Source organism: Falco naumanni, chromosome 1 (genome assembly GCF_017639655.2).
Source record: "Falco naumanni isolate bFalNau1 chromosome 1, bFalNau1.pat, whole genome shotgun sequence".
Classification (NCBI taxonomy): domain Eukaryota; kingdom Metazoa; phylum Chordata; class Aves; order Falconiformes; family Falconidae; genus Falco; species Falco naumanni.
The window spans coordinates 99,555,658-99,571,924 of NC_054054.1; the positions used below are offsets into that span (position 1 = coordinate 99,555,658).

Sequence of the window (16,267 nt, forward strand, 5' to 3'; positions counted from 1 at the left end):
CCAGCACCGGCAGCCCCGTGAGCCAGCCTGCAGCAGCTGCAGCCCTGCATTGCTCTGCTGTGCACTGTGAGAGAGCCAGACTGCGCCACTGCTGCACCAGCACAGGCTCAGAGCTGCAGACAGGTGCTGGAGGATGCTTCTCCTCCTGGCTGCACCTCTGCCTGCTCCTCCCGGGGGTCTGTCCCAGTGCATGGGGACCTGGGGCACCAGCCGGGCACGGGGTTAGCACCCTGCACCATAGGAGCACATGTACATGGGCAGGACGGGGACATGCCAGCTGATCCACACCTCCACCTTGCTCCAGGCTGTTTGCCAGCCCTTTGCAAGAGCATGGTGTACCCAGACCTCCGAAATCTAAACCTGCCCTCTAAAGCTACTGATTGCTTAACAGTGCTTCCTCTCACGTCACCAGTAACTTGATCAGATGGGAAAAGTGCTGCCCCAAGCACGCAGTTCCCTTCTGGTGCTTACTCTGGTGTTTATCAAAATAGCAAATCTGTTTGGTCTGGGATGGGTAAGCGGCAGCAGCACTCTCAGCTCCACCGCTCACCTGCCCCCTGTGCTGCAGCCCCACCAGCCCATGCTGCGCTCACACAGCTGTACCCAGGTGCTTGGGAGCCACCCCAAAGGGGCATGGATCAGACTGGGAACAGGTCAAATGGAGGCAAACAGCCCCACCTTTGCATTTGTGTGCACTCCCCAGCCTGCCCAGACAGTCTCTGTGTGCTGCCTCTGCCCAGCACCAAGCAAACCTCAGCCCCACTGCTGGGGCTCGCTGCGTTGCTGCTGGGGCTTGGAGCTCGCGGTGGCCGCTCAGCCCCATACCTGAGACCCTGCCGTCCACGCTGCCTGCCATGCCCACCAGGTACTCCAGCGCACTCTGGCAGCATGTGGTCCTCCCAGCCCCGCTGCGCCCCAGGGGCACGATGGCCTGATCCTGCCGCTGCATCAGCAGGTTCCTGTAGGCTCTCTGTGCCACTGAGAAGATGTGTGGGGGCATGCCGTCCCGCTTCCCCTTGAGTGCCTGTGGGCAGGGAGAGAGTGGGGAAGCACATCCCAAAACAGGCTTCTTGTAGAGAAAATCCTAAAGACATCCACACTCAGGGCCATGGTTTCTCCTCAGGGTGCAGAAGCCCTCAAGATTCCCAGGGGAAGGGGAAATGCCTCCCAGTCCAACCAGCCTAGCCTGACAGCACCGGCACCAGAGGGTTGGGGACTGACCCAGGGAACCCGCCGCAGGACCCGCTCCAGCTTGCCTGTGAGCAAGAGCTCTGCCAGGCACCATCCTGGGCACTGCACCCCTGGCCCATTCCCTCCCCAGCCCTGGCACCCCCAGACTGCTCAGGGCGTGCAGTCACAGCAACACAGTGATTTTCTCCAGGAAAACGTCTGTGGTGGGAGCAGTTCCCAGCTGCAAGCATGCCGGGCCCCAAGTGTCCCCAGCCCTCAGTGTCCTCAGAGCATCCCCAGTCCCTACACCTCTTGCCCCTGAGCACTGCAAGCTCTGAGCTTCTCCAGTCCTGAGTGTCCTCAGAGCATCCCTGGCCCCGAGCATCCCTGGCCCTGCGTGCCCTCAGCCCGAGCCTCCCCCGCGCGCTGTGACGGTCCCACGGTGCCACCTGCCGGCACCGCAGCGCCCGGCGCCCACCGCCACTGTCCCCACGGGGCTGGGTGACCGCTTCCCACGGGAGATGCCAGCCACCGCACGGTCCCTCCTCCCCACACTCACCTTCCCCGAGCTGCTGCTGGCCATGAAGCCGGGGCTGATGGCCACCAGGCTGAGCCCCGCGTAGGTGCAGGGGAGCCGGGCCCGATAGCGCTGCTGCAGCGTGTTCAGGGCGCTGCACTCGTTGAGGTTGATGAGCGTGGCCAGATCCTCAGCGTAATCCAGGCTGGGGGGGTTGGTCTGCAGGAACAGAGCCGGAGCCCCCCCTCGAGCCCTGCCATCGTGGCACGGGCTGTGCCGGACCCCACCGTCACCCTGACACCTTGGACCCGTTCAGCCTGGGCCGACGGCCCGAGCAGCAGGGCTGCCCCGGGTCTAACCCTGCCCGAGCGCTGCCACGCACCAGGTGCTGTGGGCAGGGCTCCCGTCCCTGCACAAGCCAAAACCGAGGAGGGGGCTCACCCGCTGCACACTGTCCTCGTCCACCTCGGTGACGCTGCCGTCCGCCTCCCTGCGTACCCTCACCCTCCCGGCCGGCAGCTCGGGTGTCCCCACATCTGGCTTCAGCTGCGTGGCTGCAACGAGAGGCTGGTGTGTCCCTCCAGCATGGCACAGCCGAGGCAGCTCGGGGCAGAGCCGGCTGCAGCATGGGGAGCTGCTGAGGGGACACCCCCAGCCGCAGCCATGCTGGGGCATGGTGTTGGCACAGCACCCAGCGCCCACCCTGCTCCACACGCACAGCCAGGCTGGAGTCACGGCACAGCTTGGGCATTGGAAAGCGAGGGAGAGGAAGGCAAGTTACCCAGGGTGAATCCATCTTGTTGGATAAGCCAGACTTTCTCTGCTTCGTACCAAACGTCCCTCGGAGCCTGTGGGGAGGAGAGAGGGGAATTGTGCAGGAACCAGTGGAAAACCGAGCTGGACAAACTGCATTTGCCCCATGGACAGCAACACTTCCAGCCAGAACCCCTGCCCCTCCTCTGCCCGCTTGGCTGGCCCTGGAGGTCACCTGCCCCCCATCCCCCTGCTGAGCCCACACGAATGGGAAGAGCTGCATGAAACCAGAAAATGGCACCGGTGCTCCAGGGCAAGAGCCCAGCACGTCCGCGGACACGTTACCTGGTCCTTGTCCATGCTCTCGCCTGTCTCTTTGCTCTCTCCTGCTGTCTCCTTACCCTCTCCCAGCTCTTCCTTTGCCTTCCCCACCTCCTTTACGGCATCTTCTGACTTTTCTTGGATCCCTCCTGGCTCCCCCTTGAGACCTTCTGACTTGTTTGCAGTTTTTCCAGGCTTTTTGATTTCCCTTGGCTCCTTCTTGCCACCTCCGACATCTTTCTTCATTTTCTCGGGCTCTTTCCTGGTTAGCCCCAGCTCCTTCCTGGCTCTCACCTTGGCTGGGGGCTCCTCCTGCCTCGGGGGTGCCCCCGTCTCCTTCTTGCCACTTTCAGGGCCTGTCTCCTTGGGAACGTCCCCTTCCTTTGCTGGGACTTTGCTGCAGCACTGGGGGCCCTTGTTGGGTGTGGGGGCTAGAGTTGAGGGGCTGCCCCCCAGGAGGGGGTCCTTGGGGCTCTTCTCAGGGCATGATGGCTTTGCTGCCTTGGGAGCCTCCAGGTGAGGGGTCTCCGCTGGTTTGGGGGCAGCTGCTGCCAGGCTGGGCACAGGAGATGGGGCTTTGCTGTGGCTGGGCCCTGGTGCTGCTCTCCCAGCTGGTAGCTTCTTGCGTGGGGGGGCTGCAACCCCCTCGCTCCCCTGTCCCTCTGCGTGCAGCCCGTTCTGCAGTGGCTGCTCCTTGCCGGCCACTTCTCCTCTGGCGGCTGGGGCGTCCTTGGCTCGGGCCTCACTGTCCTCCACCACCGGCTGTCAAGCAAAGGAGAGGAGCCGGGTCTGACAGGGACAGGGCGAAGGACCTGACCCCAGCCCTGGCCCCAGGAGCCACAGCCCCAGTGCAGGATGCCCACGTCAAGCACAGCCCAGCAGGACATGGAGCTCCAGCCCCGACCTGCTGGGTCTGGGCACAGCCAGTGGCTGCAGGTGGCTGCCTGGACCTGGCTGCATGGTTGCAGTCAGCGGTGGCATCCTCCTCCTCCTCCCTCCCGCTTGGCCATAGCCTGTCCCTCCGCCCGCTGGGTCCTGGGTCACACTTGGTGCTGTGCCCAGGTGTCCTTCCTCTTCCCTTCCTGCACTGTGAGCTGAACCAGAGAGCCTCACACTCTGCTTAATGATTTGCCTTCTAATTAAGCAAGTCAAGAATGGCAAGTTGCATTGATGAAGTCTCCAGCATTAATTGCTCAAGGCTGGTGGCTGGCCCGGGACACAGCCTGCTGCAGCCAACAGCACGCTGCAAGCTCAGGCCTCACCATCCAACCCAGCTCATGCGAAAAAAAAACCTCAGGCTCCCGGCTGTGGCCATGTGGTGGGGCCCCCGCAGCCCCCCAGGAACCGCTTTGGGCTGGGGGCAGACAGGGAGACCTGGTCAGCATCAAGGCAGGATGCCCTGGCGCTGCATGGGACTCATCACCTCTCACCTCCTCTTTCACACTCGTCTTGGTTTCCTTCTTCAGCTTCGCTGCCTTGGCTTCCTTCTCAGTCTCCCGCACGAGCTGCTTGATGAACCCCCCAGGGATGACCGACAGGAGCAGGGGGGGGTGTGGATGGGGGTGGGCCCCGGTCCTCGTCCCGTATCTGTTTGCAGGAGCAGAGGCTTGGTTACGGGGCATGGCGCAGGGACAGGAGCCCCGGCAAAGCCAGCCCCGTGGGCACGTTAGTGGCATGAGCAGCAGAGCCGAGCACCAGCACCCTGCTCTGCCAGCAGGGCTGGCTGCAGCTGCAGGTATCTTGCAGATTGCTGGTGAGGCCATGGGTGACCCCTGAGCACCCGGCTGGGTCAGGGATGCTGTGATGAGAAGGAGGAGAAGCACCAAGAAAAGCCTGGCAGGGAAGCACCCAGGTTTCTGACGTTGCCAAGGGCTGGAGTCTGTGTGCGCTGCAAGCTCTGCCCAGCACCCAGTAGCTCCAGCATGGCCACGGGAGGAACCGTCCCAGCTGCAGCGAGATAAGAAGCAGCTCCTGGCATCACTGCAGCCATGTGCAGACCAGCGGGTCCCTCCGTGCCAGGCCCAAAGCCAAAACCCAGCCCCACTTTTCACAGCTCCCCCAGCGAAGGGCTTTCCCAGCCGCCCCATCGTGCAGCAGCACCCGCACCGAACCCTGCAGATTCCCACGAGTTCCATCCCCGCAGGGAACCGCATGCCCCAAACAGCAGCAAAATCACCCAAACCAGAACTTCCAGGCTGCAAAGGTGCTGGAGCTGGCAGGGTGGGACACAGCATGAGCACTATGTGTGGGGCGCTGAGGGGATGCTGACCCCGGAGCCATGCGGCAGGCTGGCTGCGGTGCGTCCCCCCTCCCAGTACCAAGCACCCAGGCAGCCGGAGAGCATCCAGCCCCGAAACACCGCCAGCGCCGCCCTGGACTGAGACTTCCCTTCTGCTCCCAGAGCGCGAGGCGCGAGGAGATGGCCATGCCGGCAGTGAGGTGGGACGGTGCTGTACAGAGAAGCCACAGGGCCGCACTGGGCACATGAGGTGGAGAGAGAGGAGAGAGTTATCCAGGGGCTCCTGCTGGCCCTGGGGCCGTGCCAGGGCTGCACCGCCATGACCTTGCCCGGCATCGGCAGCCTGGGCATGCAGGGGACAGGTCCTTTGGCAGTGCTGGGGAGAGCACCAGCCATGAGCAGCCACCTCCAGCCCCCTGGCACAGCACAGCGGAGGGCCAGGGAGCACGGCGACGCGGTGGTACAGGGTGTCACTGGCACCGGGGTGGTGCTGGGACCCACTGCCCTGAGCTGGGTGGCACAGGGTGGCCGCGGGAGCCCGCTCGTGCCCCAGTTTGGGCTGCCCCTGGCTTCACCTGTTGAGATCATTCATGCACTGAGCAGGTCGGGGCTCGTCTGGCCCTGCCGCTCGCGCCGGCAGCCCCATCTCCTTGTACAGTAAAGGGCAGGGGCGCCGGCAGCGGCCAGGAGCCGGCTGAGGAATGTCACTTGCCTTGTCCGGCGGCAGCCCCGGGTGCCACATGCCTTCCCTCCTGCTGCCCCCATGCTGTCCCCCCAGCCAGGGCCCTGCGGCCGTGGGGGACGAGCCAGGTCCGAGGGGCACAGCCAGAGCCCTGAGCCCAGAAGGTGCCTGCGGTGGCCAGCCCATACCTGCCAGCTGGAGCTGGATCCCCAGCCCTGCTCTACATGCAGGGAAACTGAGGCACAGAGGGGGACACGCCTCGACCAAACACGTAGCAAGGCACAAAAAAGGGCTGGGGACCACCATCGCCACCACTCCAGCTCACCCCACCCAGCGAGTACGATGTGGCCCCACTTGGGTCTGGGTCTGGTCCCCAGGCAGGAGCCAGCTGGGGACTCTCTCCTGCTGCCACCCAGGACCTGCTGCCACCCCAGCGGATGCCACAAGCCGAGGCCACAGAGGGGTCCCCAGCCACCCTCCCACATGGGGCAGGGAGCACAGCCCACATTCCACAGCAGCCCTCCCGGCACAGAATGGGGGCTTGAAGCCACCCCCCAAAGCTGGGGCTGCCGCTATCGCCATCCATCCCCAACTAAAAATAGCCCTCCCTGCCGAGGGGCCCACGGCCTGACTGCCAGCACACCCAAAAAGCTCCACTGGGACCCTGACCCCAACCCCCCACCCCAGACCCCCCCCGGAGTGTCCATACCTGGTGGGGGGCTGCGGGCCCACGCCAGCACCGGGCTCTCCGCAGCGAGCAGGGGAGCGAAGGCGGCGGGCGGGCGAGCAGCAGCAGCGGGTCAGCGTGCGCCTCCCCCTGCCACCCCCTGCCGCCGCGGCAGCTGAGGTGACACATGTCATTGCTAAAAATACCCGCGGTGGTGGCACCGGGGCCTCTGCTGGGGAGAGGCAATGGCACCGTGGGGCCCTCCTGTTCCCTGGCCTCTCTGCACTGGGTGGCACACGCGTGTGTCACGTGCCCTCCCCCGCACGTGTGTCCATGCCCTCCTCAGCACACATGCCTGCACCCCGCAGATGCCGGAGAACTGCTGTGGGTTGAGGTGAGCCAGCTCTGGGCACTCTACCACTGCAGGAGGGGACCCCAAGGCTGTCCCCCAGGATTGCGGGTCAGAGCTCCAGCACAGGGGTTAACCCCGGCTCCCCGTACCAGCCCCAGCCCTGAGATGGGGGGGATGAGCTGGGGAGGGACCCAAAAGCAATGCTCAAAATAACCTCCCACTGGTGGAAAGAAAAAGTCACCGAAGCAGTAACGCCAACATGCTCAGCAACCCCAGGCAGGGCGGGTGGGGAGGGAGGGAGGGGGCAGCCCTGCCTGTCCCTGCCAGCCCCCCCCCCCCTGCAGAGCCCTGCTGGGCACAGAGCATGTGGGGGTGCCATGGAGCTATCACGCGGGGCAGATGGTGACCCACCAGGGACCGCCAGGACCCACGTCCCACCCACCCCAGTGCGACCACCACCAGCACCCAACACCCAGCCAGGGGTGCACAATGTGGGATGGGACCAAAGACGGCTGCAGAGGTGCAACCCCCCCTCCGCTGCTCCACACCTCCCCAGCGAGCTCCACGGACGTGGCCAAGGCATCAGCACAGGCAGCTGGGACAGCTCTGTTAAGAAGAAAGGAAACAGGATTGTTAGTCTGTAGTTGCCTGGTAGGAGCCTTAGGGCTGCCCCCAGCACCTCACCAAACCCCTTTTCCACCTGGGAACAGCGTGAGGACATGTGGTTTCAGATGATCCTTTACATGGTCCCTGTGGGAGCTTGGCTGCTGCGGCACCCCTCAGCTCTGAGTATCAGGGTCCCTCCTGCACTTTTGGAAAGCCAGTTTGTCACCCGTAACACACCTCATGGTCCCTGCTGGGGCCACTTTTTGTGCTGCTCCAGCCCACCGGGCTGCGGATCACCCCCAGGGCCCTCCCCGCCACAGCGGCACCATCCCAGCCGCAGCCGGTGCATCCCACAGCAGCCAGACGTGGTAAAAGCACCAACACCGTGCACGCGAATGGCAGCTTCTCTGGCGGAGTGAAGGGACTTACCTCTGCGGGGGGCAGTGGGGGGCAATGGGGAGCAGGGGCGCATCCAGCACTGCCCAGTCCCGGCAGGCAGCCCGGCACAGCCTCGCCGCAGCGCAGGAAGGGATAGGCGAGACCGCAAGAACCAGGCGGCAGCACACACGCAAAGGACGGTTTTTATTGGGGTTCTTGTCATATGAGAGCAGTCGTACTGACCAACACACAGAAGCAGCTTAGCTGTGCCAAAATAATCCTTTAAAAAAATAATGGCGGGATTAACTAAGTGTGGCACATCAGTCACAAATCGCCAAGGACTGTAAACTCTGAAGATAAGTCTCTGTGAGAAATACTACCGGAACGTGCAGCAGCATACACCGGCACGGGGCACACCCTCCTCTGCACAATAAATATGAAAAGAGCCAAGTACATAAAACAAAGAATGATTCTCATAGATACAATATCTAAAGTTATTTACAGATACTGGCTTTTCTTACCATTAAATTACACATTGAAAACAGGTTCTCTTTCAATATATTTCTTTAAATCACTAGTAGCTATTCATGTGAATCTGCTCCTTAATTTTTTTTTTAAAGGACCAAATGTAGTCACTGAAACAGTGCTCATAAAAGCACCTCTCCTAGGATGCTCTCACTTTATTCTGTTTTTCAGACTTGTTTTTATTTGCCACCTCACCTGCTCTCTGATCTCTCCCTTTCCGTAAGGAAAAGATGCCTGCTACAGCCAGGGAAGCCTCTTCCCAGCCCCGCATCCCGGCAAGCCCCCAGCTCGCCTGCATCCGTCTCCTTTTCCAGCCTGGCAATACACTGAGCTACACAGACCCGGATAAACCCCGACTGTGGATGAACCACCAGCTTTCTGCATCCTTCCCCAGGTTTTCTACCAAAGCCCTGCTTGGGCACGCATCAGGTTTGCGGCACCGGTCTGGGCGCTATCCCTGTCACGGTACAGCAAGGAACCACGACCTCACGGCACCACCGCGGTTTCACACCTGCCGCTGGCCTCCCTCTCCCACTCTCAATGCCACAGCTCACTCCTCAGCTGCAGGAATCAAACACGGTCAGGCAGGCGTGAAGAAGGGGAAAATGGAAAACAAGGCAAGAACTAACTACTACAGGGGAAAAGCAGCCACCTCCTCCCCACTTTCGGCAGCATCTCAACAAGAAGATGCAGCTTCAGTGGCACAGCAGGCAAAAGCCAGATTTCACCCTCAAGATATCATTCGGTTAAGCCCCGATGAGCACGTACTTCAAGCTCTGCCACAGTGGAAATTAAAAGCACGTGCTTTACTACCTTGAGTGTTCCTCAGACTGCAGAGGCCACGATTGCAACTGGAATTATTTTTAGCAACTGAGTTATCTGATGAATTTTGTGCTATTTTTGTACCTTGCTGGGGAAGGGGGTGCCTGGTTTGGTTATCTACAGATGTGCCCAGCAGCAGTTACTCGCAGCGAGGGGCTGCCTCATGAGGTTGCTTCAGCTCGGGGAGCACAGGGTCACCCTCCTGACACCCCCCTGGAGGCACAGTCCCTGCCGGGGTCCCAGGGGTCCCCGCTCCCCTGCTCAGCTGCGGCACGGGGACAAGGAGCACAGCCCTGCGCTGTGGCCGGTCATCTGTTCCAGCTGCCTGGCTCCCCAGTGCTCCGCAGCACACCTCTCCTATCTGCGCAGGCTCCAGCCTATTTTTAAGGACCAAGTAATCACCCTGAAACAGCAAAAATAATTTCCAGTAAATACATTTTTGCCATTATCGATGCCAGGCAGCACATCTCTGCTCTGTACCCGAACCAGCCCAACGTAAGCCACCGCTCCGAGCAGACCCGCACCAGGACTCCTCCAGCGCTCAAACTCAGCAGCCCCTCTGGGCTCTCCCTTCCACTTGCTCATTAGCCGTGGAATTAACAAGCTTTGCAAATATCTCAGCTGATGTCTGAGCTTTTTCAAATATCAAGCTGATTCCTTGCCCCAATTTTAAGGTCATTAATTCTCGTTAACCCAGCACAGAGTCATGTGAATAAAAGCTCACTCTCTGGGATGCCGGGGCATAGTGGGGAAATTTAAAGGTATCACATCCAGGGGTTTATTTGCAAGAGTTTTTCAGATGATTCAACATTCACGAGCCACTGCACTCTGGGATGGGCCCGTCTGTACCTGGAAGTCACTACGCTCTAACAGAAGGGTGAGCTGGACAGGCTGATGGGAACTATTTCCACTTTATTATGAAAAACAGAATAAAGCCGACTGATCCTGCTTGAAAGGAGCTGTCATTTCTATACATATACGGAGCAGAAATTCTGTGGAATGTCAGAAGTTGGAGAAACATGTATTTAATAAATAATATAAAATGCTTTTTTGTTAAAATAGAATTCTTGGTTTTATACCTACATAGCATAGCAACCTTTACATAAACAAAATAAAGCTGAGTCTGTGATGATTAGTTTAACAAAAAATAAAAATACAATTTAACAACAGTATTAAAACAGCCAATGTTCAATCCACACAATATGTACACCATGGAATAGAAATCAACAGAAAACAAAAGTAGATTATCTTGAAATTTCTCAGACATTTGGATATACATATGTTCTCTGTATATTTTAGATATTTTCCTTTTTTTACAATATTAAAATTAATACTATGCTTTTTCAAAATATGCTTTTCAGATTTTTTTTAATTTTTAGAATTGACTCATTCCTTATATTAATCAATACAACTAGAATTATTTACTTTCTACTGTACACTTCAAAATAGTCCTTCTTCCATATATATTTAGAGTGTGAGCATTTCAGAGTTAAAGTAACTGTATCATTGCCATCTGCTGTGCGGGGAACAGTGAAACCAGTGTGCGACTGTGGACGTCTGCAGCACGTAGATATGCACATGACATTAAAAAAAGAATCTAGTCCTAAAACTGATCAGCTGCCAGGAAAAGAGCAACACACAGAGCTCCAGGTACTTCACTTTTCATGAGCTAATTTACTGTAAACCTACAAAACGTTAATGCGCAAGTCAGCACAGCCAGCAGGGGCTGGATCCTACTCGTGGTGGCAATGCTGCTGTACCAAATCCACACCTCGAGCCGTTGCGCTGGACATCAACAGCATCCCCTCATACAGGATCACAACTTCGATAAACAGGGGGGGTTTTAGCACCAAATACACCACATTTTGTATTATCTATGCACCAGACCGCAAACACCTGCATGTGTATTAAAACCAAAACCAACCCGATGATCCTATTTCCTTCTTTTTTTCCCCCCACCAGGAGAAGTGGGAGAAGAAATATTTCTGCCGCATTGCTAAAGAAGAGTTGTTGAAATGAAGGAAAATCCAAACGCGACTAAGCTGAGGTATATCTGCCGGAGCTGTGTGCCGTCACCCTTGCTCACTGAGCACCATGCTGTCCCCTCCTGCCAGGGTTCCCCATCCGCACAGCCAACTATTATTAGCATGCTCGCTCAGAGTCTTTGTTTTTGAAGCCTAACAGCGGGTAACATACCAGGAACGTCAATGCAAGCTGGATCAGCTCCAGCATTTACACCAGCAGAGCTTATCTCACAGCAGCGGTTTGAGAAGTAACTCATGAGACTGCAGGCGTAGACTTTGCTGGACCAGTGACAAGGCACAAAACTCAAACACAACTAATACGAAGAAGCTTTTATACTTAGAAAACTCGATAGCCTGCACCTACATGAAGTTTTTTTTAAAAGATGTTCCTTTAACAGTTTCATGAATTTGCAAAATAATTGCCAAATAAATTTGAATAATAAAAAGTGCCTAATTTCTACCTGCAATGACGCGACATCTCGGCTGACATGGTGTCCAGGGAACACTTTACAGCATCAGCCAAGCTTGTGCCCAGCTCCAAACAGTTCCTCAGTCACACTTGGCTTACAGCAGGAATAACTGGCACTTTGCTTCTCCTTCACCTAAATTTCAACTTACAAAGGTCTGATTTTGGCTAGAATTTTCTGTGTCCCTATTCTTGAAGTGAGACATTAATTTACAGCAACTCCCAACTATCAAAAATGATGCCCTACCTCAGAGCAGCAGGAAAGGAAAAGCTCGCAGCACAGCTGCAGCTCTCCGAACAGTCACTGTGACCCCCCAAGCACAGCTCCTGCAGAAATTACACATCTTTCTACCACCACAGCACTTGCACTTGCTTTCCAGCCCCTAGACTTAACTGCATTTGTCAGCTCGTAAGTCAGAGACACAGAATAATCAGAAAATAATCCCTGCAGCACTGAGAAGGCATGTGGATGTGTAAGGGGAGTGTTTAATATGGCTCTATCTGGCATGTAATTCTCTGTTTTGAAATTCAGAAACAATTCCCATACACGCTTACATCTTCAGTACGTACAGCTGACTTTTTCTTAAAGGACTTTCAGATAATTTGTTTTAAAGTCTGTGTTTAATCATTCACTCTGCTCTGTTGATGCCTGAAGCTCTAATTTCTTTTATCTTTACTTCCCTGAACATGAAAAAAAAAGAACAGTCCTACAAATGTGGTCAAAATGTGTAAAAGACATTGTGCCTTATGGTTTCTGCATTCAGTAAGATTTTCTTACAGCTGAAGACCTTCATGTAAAATAACACCATCAAGAACCTTTGACCCTTCAAGAAAAAAAAAAAAACCAACCTCCAGAGAATCTGGTACCTAAACCAGGGACGATCAGTTTGGAGCAGTATCTAGCATTTTGCTTTGAAGGGCAGAATTCCAGCTTTCCCTCCACACCAGCAGATCCAGTCCCTTCCACACAGAGCCCCGCTTGTTACTGGGATCCCAGCTTTCCCCACACGTACGCTAGTTTTTCGCTACGGTAGTCTCTCTTCCTCTCCTAACAGCGCAGTCACATGCAAGTCACAAATATAAAGCTTTTATAAATTGTTGATAGATCAGTTGAAAAAACCCAAATCTTTTACTATCCCGCTCCCATCTGACACTGGCGAGCGGTGCTGACCGACGGCACAGCTCAGCTGCCGTGCACCCCGACGAGGCAATAAGGGCTATCCCAACTCTGTTACACTTCAAAATCTGTGTATTTCTGTAAGTCAGTACACAGCCTTGTTTCATATAAAATCTATGGGTTTGAGGTACAACGTCCCCACTGCAGATCTGTCCCTCCCCTCCTCGCAGACACCAGCGTCCAGAACCTACGGTGTGTGGCGCACCACACCACAAAACTCCACCAACAAGCATTTTGCATAAAAAGCAACTGTGGAAAGTAACTAAGAGAGAAGAATGGAACTGACCGTGAACTAAGAAAGTATGAACAAGTTAAAGATCACTCTTGGATCTTGTGTATCACAATCTGAGGGTTTTTTGCAAATCAAGAGGAAAAATCAGAGCATCACATGGTATTGTAGGAAAAGCTTAACAACATCGACTGCACAGCCAGTGCCAGAAAGATGACATATCTTCCACTCCAAACATCAGTAAATACCACCACTACTCCTTACAGAGGATGCTGAGATGCTAAACACCACTCACCAGTAAGAATGGCAGAGGAGTTGGTAATCTTTATACAGAATAATTCGAAAAATAAACGGGGGAAAAAAGAAATCATTAAAAGATACCACCTGACTCACACAAGGTATTTTCCAAAATGCATTTTTCTTTTTATGCCACACCAGATAGTAAGACAGAGCTCACACAGTTGTGAAAGCACATGCTATGTAGAGTTAAGCCTTCCCACTTTGAGAAGCAAATACACCTAATTTTATCACAAATGTGTTCAGGATAAACAAATACTTTCAAAATAGTTTTCCTATTTTTGCCAATCTGTACTTTTCTACAAGGAAACAGGTCTAGAACTCTGTGGTTATCTGTCAGCAACACACGCCAGACAAACCGTGCGTGCCAGGTGGGCAGAGCAAGCTGTCAGCACAAATTCTATTCCCGTTTATGCAGATGCAATTCCCATCGTCTTTAGGGACTATGCGAGTCATACCACCGCAGCTGGGCAGAAAACACTCTCTAAGGTGTTTACCAAATCAGGTAAAAAAGCTTAAATTCAGCCCTGACTTATCTCTTACAAAACATCACAATAACCAGGGAAAGGCTGACTTCACGTGCTTAAAGTTGTCTAACAGTTAAGAGATTGTATCTTTACTTTAGCAAGGGCTTCCACATGATGTGACTGCTGTCTCAAGTAGAACTAATACAAATCTGGCATCTGAACAGCTCATTTCGTCAGTTCCATCCTCAGTATTTTTGGACGGTTTTCAGTGTGGACAGTTTGAACTCTCTAGAAAAGAAAATTAAAAACCGCTTTGCAAGCCGAGCCACGTGGTGTGTGTGCATGAAACTCCTGAGCTGAGCTACAATGAAAGTCTGGGGTATCTATGCTATGAGAACACACCTGCTTAATGGTTTTATGTACAGCAGAGAAGGATCCACAAGTCCCGTAACTGAAGAGTGATCCAGAATACGTACCAAGGTACCCAGACATTTTAACCCAGTACATGCACTAGAATGCATTGGATTTGAATAATTTCTTTTTAATTTTTAAAAAGTGCCGTTGACCTGAAATGGAAAAGTACTGTCTTTATGTTCACTGTAAACTTTTCAAAAGGAATCTGCTCTTTAAAAACTGTGCTAAAATAGTCAATTTATACAACAGAGCACTAGATGAAGCTACCATAAATTCCTCTTCACCAATTATTACTCTACTGTGTCAGTTATAGTACTGCATATACGTAGAAGAAGCAAAACGGTGGTAGCTACTATTAGTGAGTACAACAAACCAAGTGAATAATTTGAGTTCAATGTTTCCATGAAGTAGCAGTAACATTTAAACCACAGGACAGTTAGAATTCAGTACTTTGAAGTGCATAAGAGTCACACTGTTGACCATCAGCAGTACGGAGAAAGGTTATTATCAAGTCAGCAGTAATGGTTGGAAAGAACATGGCAACACGACAGATTAAAGGTTATCCAACATGGCAAGTCTGCAGCTCCTTCCAAGTTGAGGGGTTTCTCGGTATCGCACACAGAAGTGTCATCCTAGCCAGCAGTAACCATTTCAGTCTCCAGGCTTGGCACGCACCAAACAAGGGTATTGCAGAGAAAGCAGGACCTTCCTTCCATCAGTAGTTCTAGAGTAACGGACCACATTTTAGACACCTCCGGGGTGTGGGAATGCATGGGAGCAATATGCAGCCTCTGCGCTTGGTAATTTCCACCACTGCTAGGAGCATGAATTCACTTGCCACTGTTCCAGTCTTCGCAACCTCCAGAGACAGAGTTCTGACATTATCCCACGCTGTAAACATCTGTTCTTCCTCTTCTAAGCACATCCCACGTCCAGGATTGCACAAAGTAATTCATAAGGATTCTGTGAAACTCAGCATGTTCACCAAGTAGCTTTCCCTAAGTGAACTCCATTCTCTGTGTCTCCTACAGACCATTGCTATTCCTGTGGCTGAGTGGTGGTTTTGAAAGCTCTACAACTGTTGAGCGAGATTTATTGAGAAACTTTGGAGCTCGACGCAGCAACCTCTGTGCCTCAGTAAAAGCTTCTGTCAGCTCTTTTTTCCACTGAACAAATTCTGGGTCACTCTGAAAGAGATACAGAAGTAGTTTGGCACTTCATAGTAAACTGCCAATACCCTCTTCTCTCTTAGATAGCGCTTTAAGCAACTTATTTTAACTTTCCGAAGCAATGAGTAACTTTGGATATTGAAAATTTACGGCCCTTTGCTTCTCCACCACCCTGCTGAAGCCAGGCAAGGCAGCAGCAACTACAGCCGGTCAAAATATTCTGAGGGCTTGTGCGCTTCCTCCCTTGCAAACGCATCGGCTACCAGCAGCTACTGCAGCGAGCCACATGCCAACAAGGCCTTCGAAGCCCACGCAGGCTGACAAGTTTCTTTAGCTATTTACTAAACTGAACCCACTTTGGCCCAAATACCATTGAAATCCATGACAGAAACTGGCATAGCTGCAGGTTTCCTACTTGCAGAATTTGTGTGTGATAAAAACTTCCCGGTTTTGCTTAGGTTCAGCTTTCCTTCACAAAGCACCCTTAGTTAACGCATAATGGGAGAGCCTGAAAAACTTTTCCATTGTTTTATCATATGCAAAACAACCTGATTAAGAGTTACGGAAAAACAAGCGCCTCACCTCACACTGTAGGACAAACTGTTTTCCTCCTTTAATTCTCAGTAAGATACATTTCTTGTCTTTAATTTGTGTTTCTTCAACAGATACTATTTGTTCCATTGTCAGCAGGTTTTGCTGTAGCATTTGCAAAAAAGCAGAGAGATGATGCAAAAAAACCCTGTTGCCCATCAAATACAGCCACTACCTAATTTTTCTGGACTAGTCACATAAATCAAGTTATGAACAGTAATAGTCATTACACAAACTTTTCTTTATTTCTGAAGACTGGGTCATGAACTAAAGATAGATTATAAGGTAAGAGAGAAATTGAGCAAGGGGCTTGGTTGCTTCAACAGAGACAACAAAACATAAGCTAAGCAAGCCAGTAATGACAGCATGAAACAAGAATCTACAAGTAGGTGTGTCTACAA

At 53.5% G+C, this 16,267-nt stretch overlaps 2 protein-coding genes across 4 annotated transcripts in view; both read right to left on the reverse strand.

The window, feature by feature from the left end:
* The window catches only part of MYO18B (myosin XVIIIB), a 76,495-nt gene extending 69,755 nt beyond the window's left edge, over nucleotides 1–6,740 (reverse strand). The window contains exons 1-7 of the mRNA XM_040611869.1: nucleotides 6,392–6,740; nucleotides 4,192–4,348; nucleotides 2,786–3,523; nucleotides 2,469–2,535; nucleotides 2,129–2,241; nucleotides 1,730–1,906; nucleotides 826–1,024 (exon numbers count right to left, since the gene is read on the reverse strand). Coding sequence (XP_040467803.1) covers nucleotides 826–1,024; nucleotides 1,730–1,906; nucleotides 2,129–2,241; nucleotides 2,469–2,535; nucleotides 2,786–3,523; nucleotides 4,192–4,348; nucleotides 6,392–6,543 — 1,603 coding nt within the window. The 5' untranslated portion in view covers nucleotides 6,544–6,740. The remainder of the gene's footprint in view (nucleotides 1–825; nucleotides 1,025–1,729; nucleotides 1,907–2,128; nucleotides 2,242–2,468; nucleotides 2,536–2,785; nucleotides 3,524–4,191; nucleotides 4,349–6,391) is intronic.
* A 1,130-nt stretch (nucleotides 6,741–7,870) lies between these two features.
* Nucleotides 7,871–16,267, reverse strand: part of GRK3 (G protein-coupled receptor kinase 3) — a 76,511-nt gene continuing 68,114 nt past the window's right edge. For 2 of the 3 annotated variants that reach the window (XM_040611885.1, XM_040611895.1), the window contains 2 exons: nucleotides 15,858–15,971; nucleotides 7,871–15,293 (listed from right to left, as the gene is read on the reverse strand). In XM_040611885.1, coding sequence (XP_040467819.1) covers nucleotides 15,132–15,293; nucleotides 15,858–15,971 — 276 coding nt within the window. In that variant the 3' untranslated portion in view covers nucleotides 7,871–15,131. The remainder of the gene's footprint in view (nucleotides 15,294–15,857; nucleotides 15,972–16,267) is intronic. The other variant, XM_040611905.1, reaches the window with a different exon arrangement.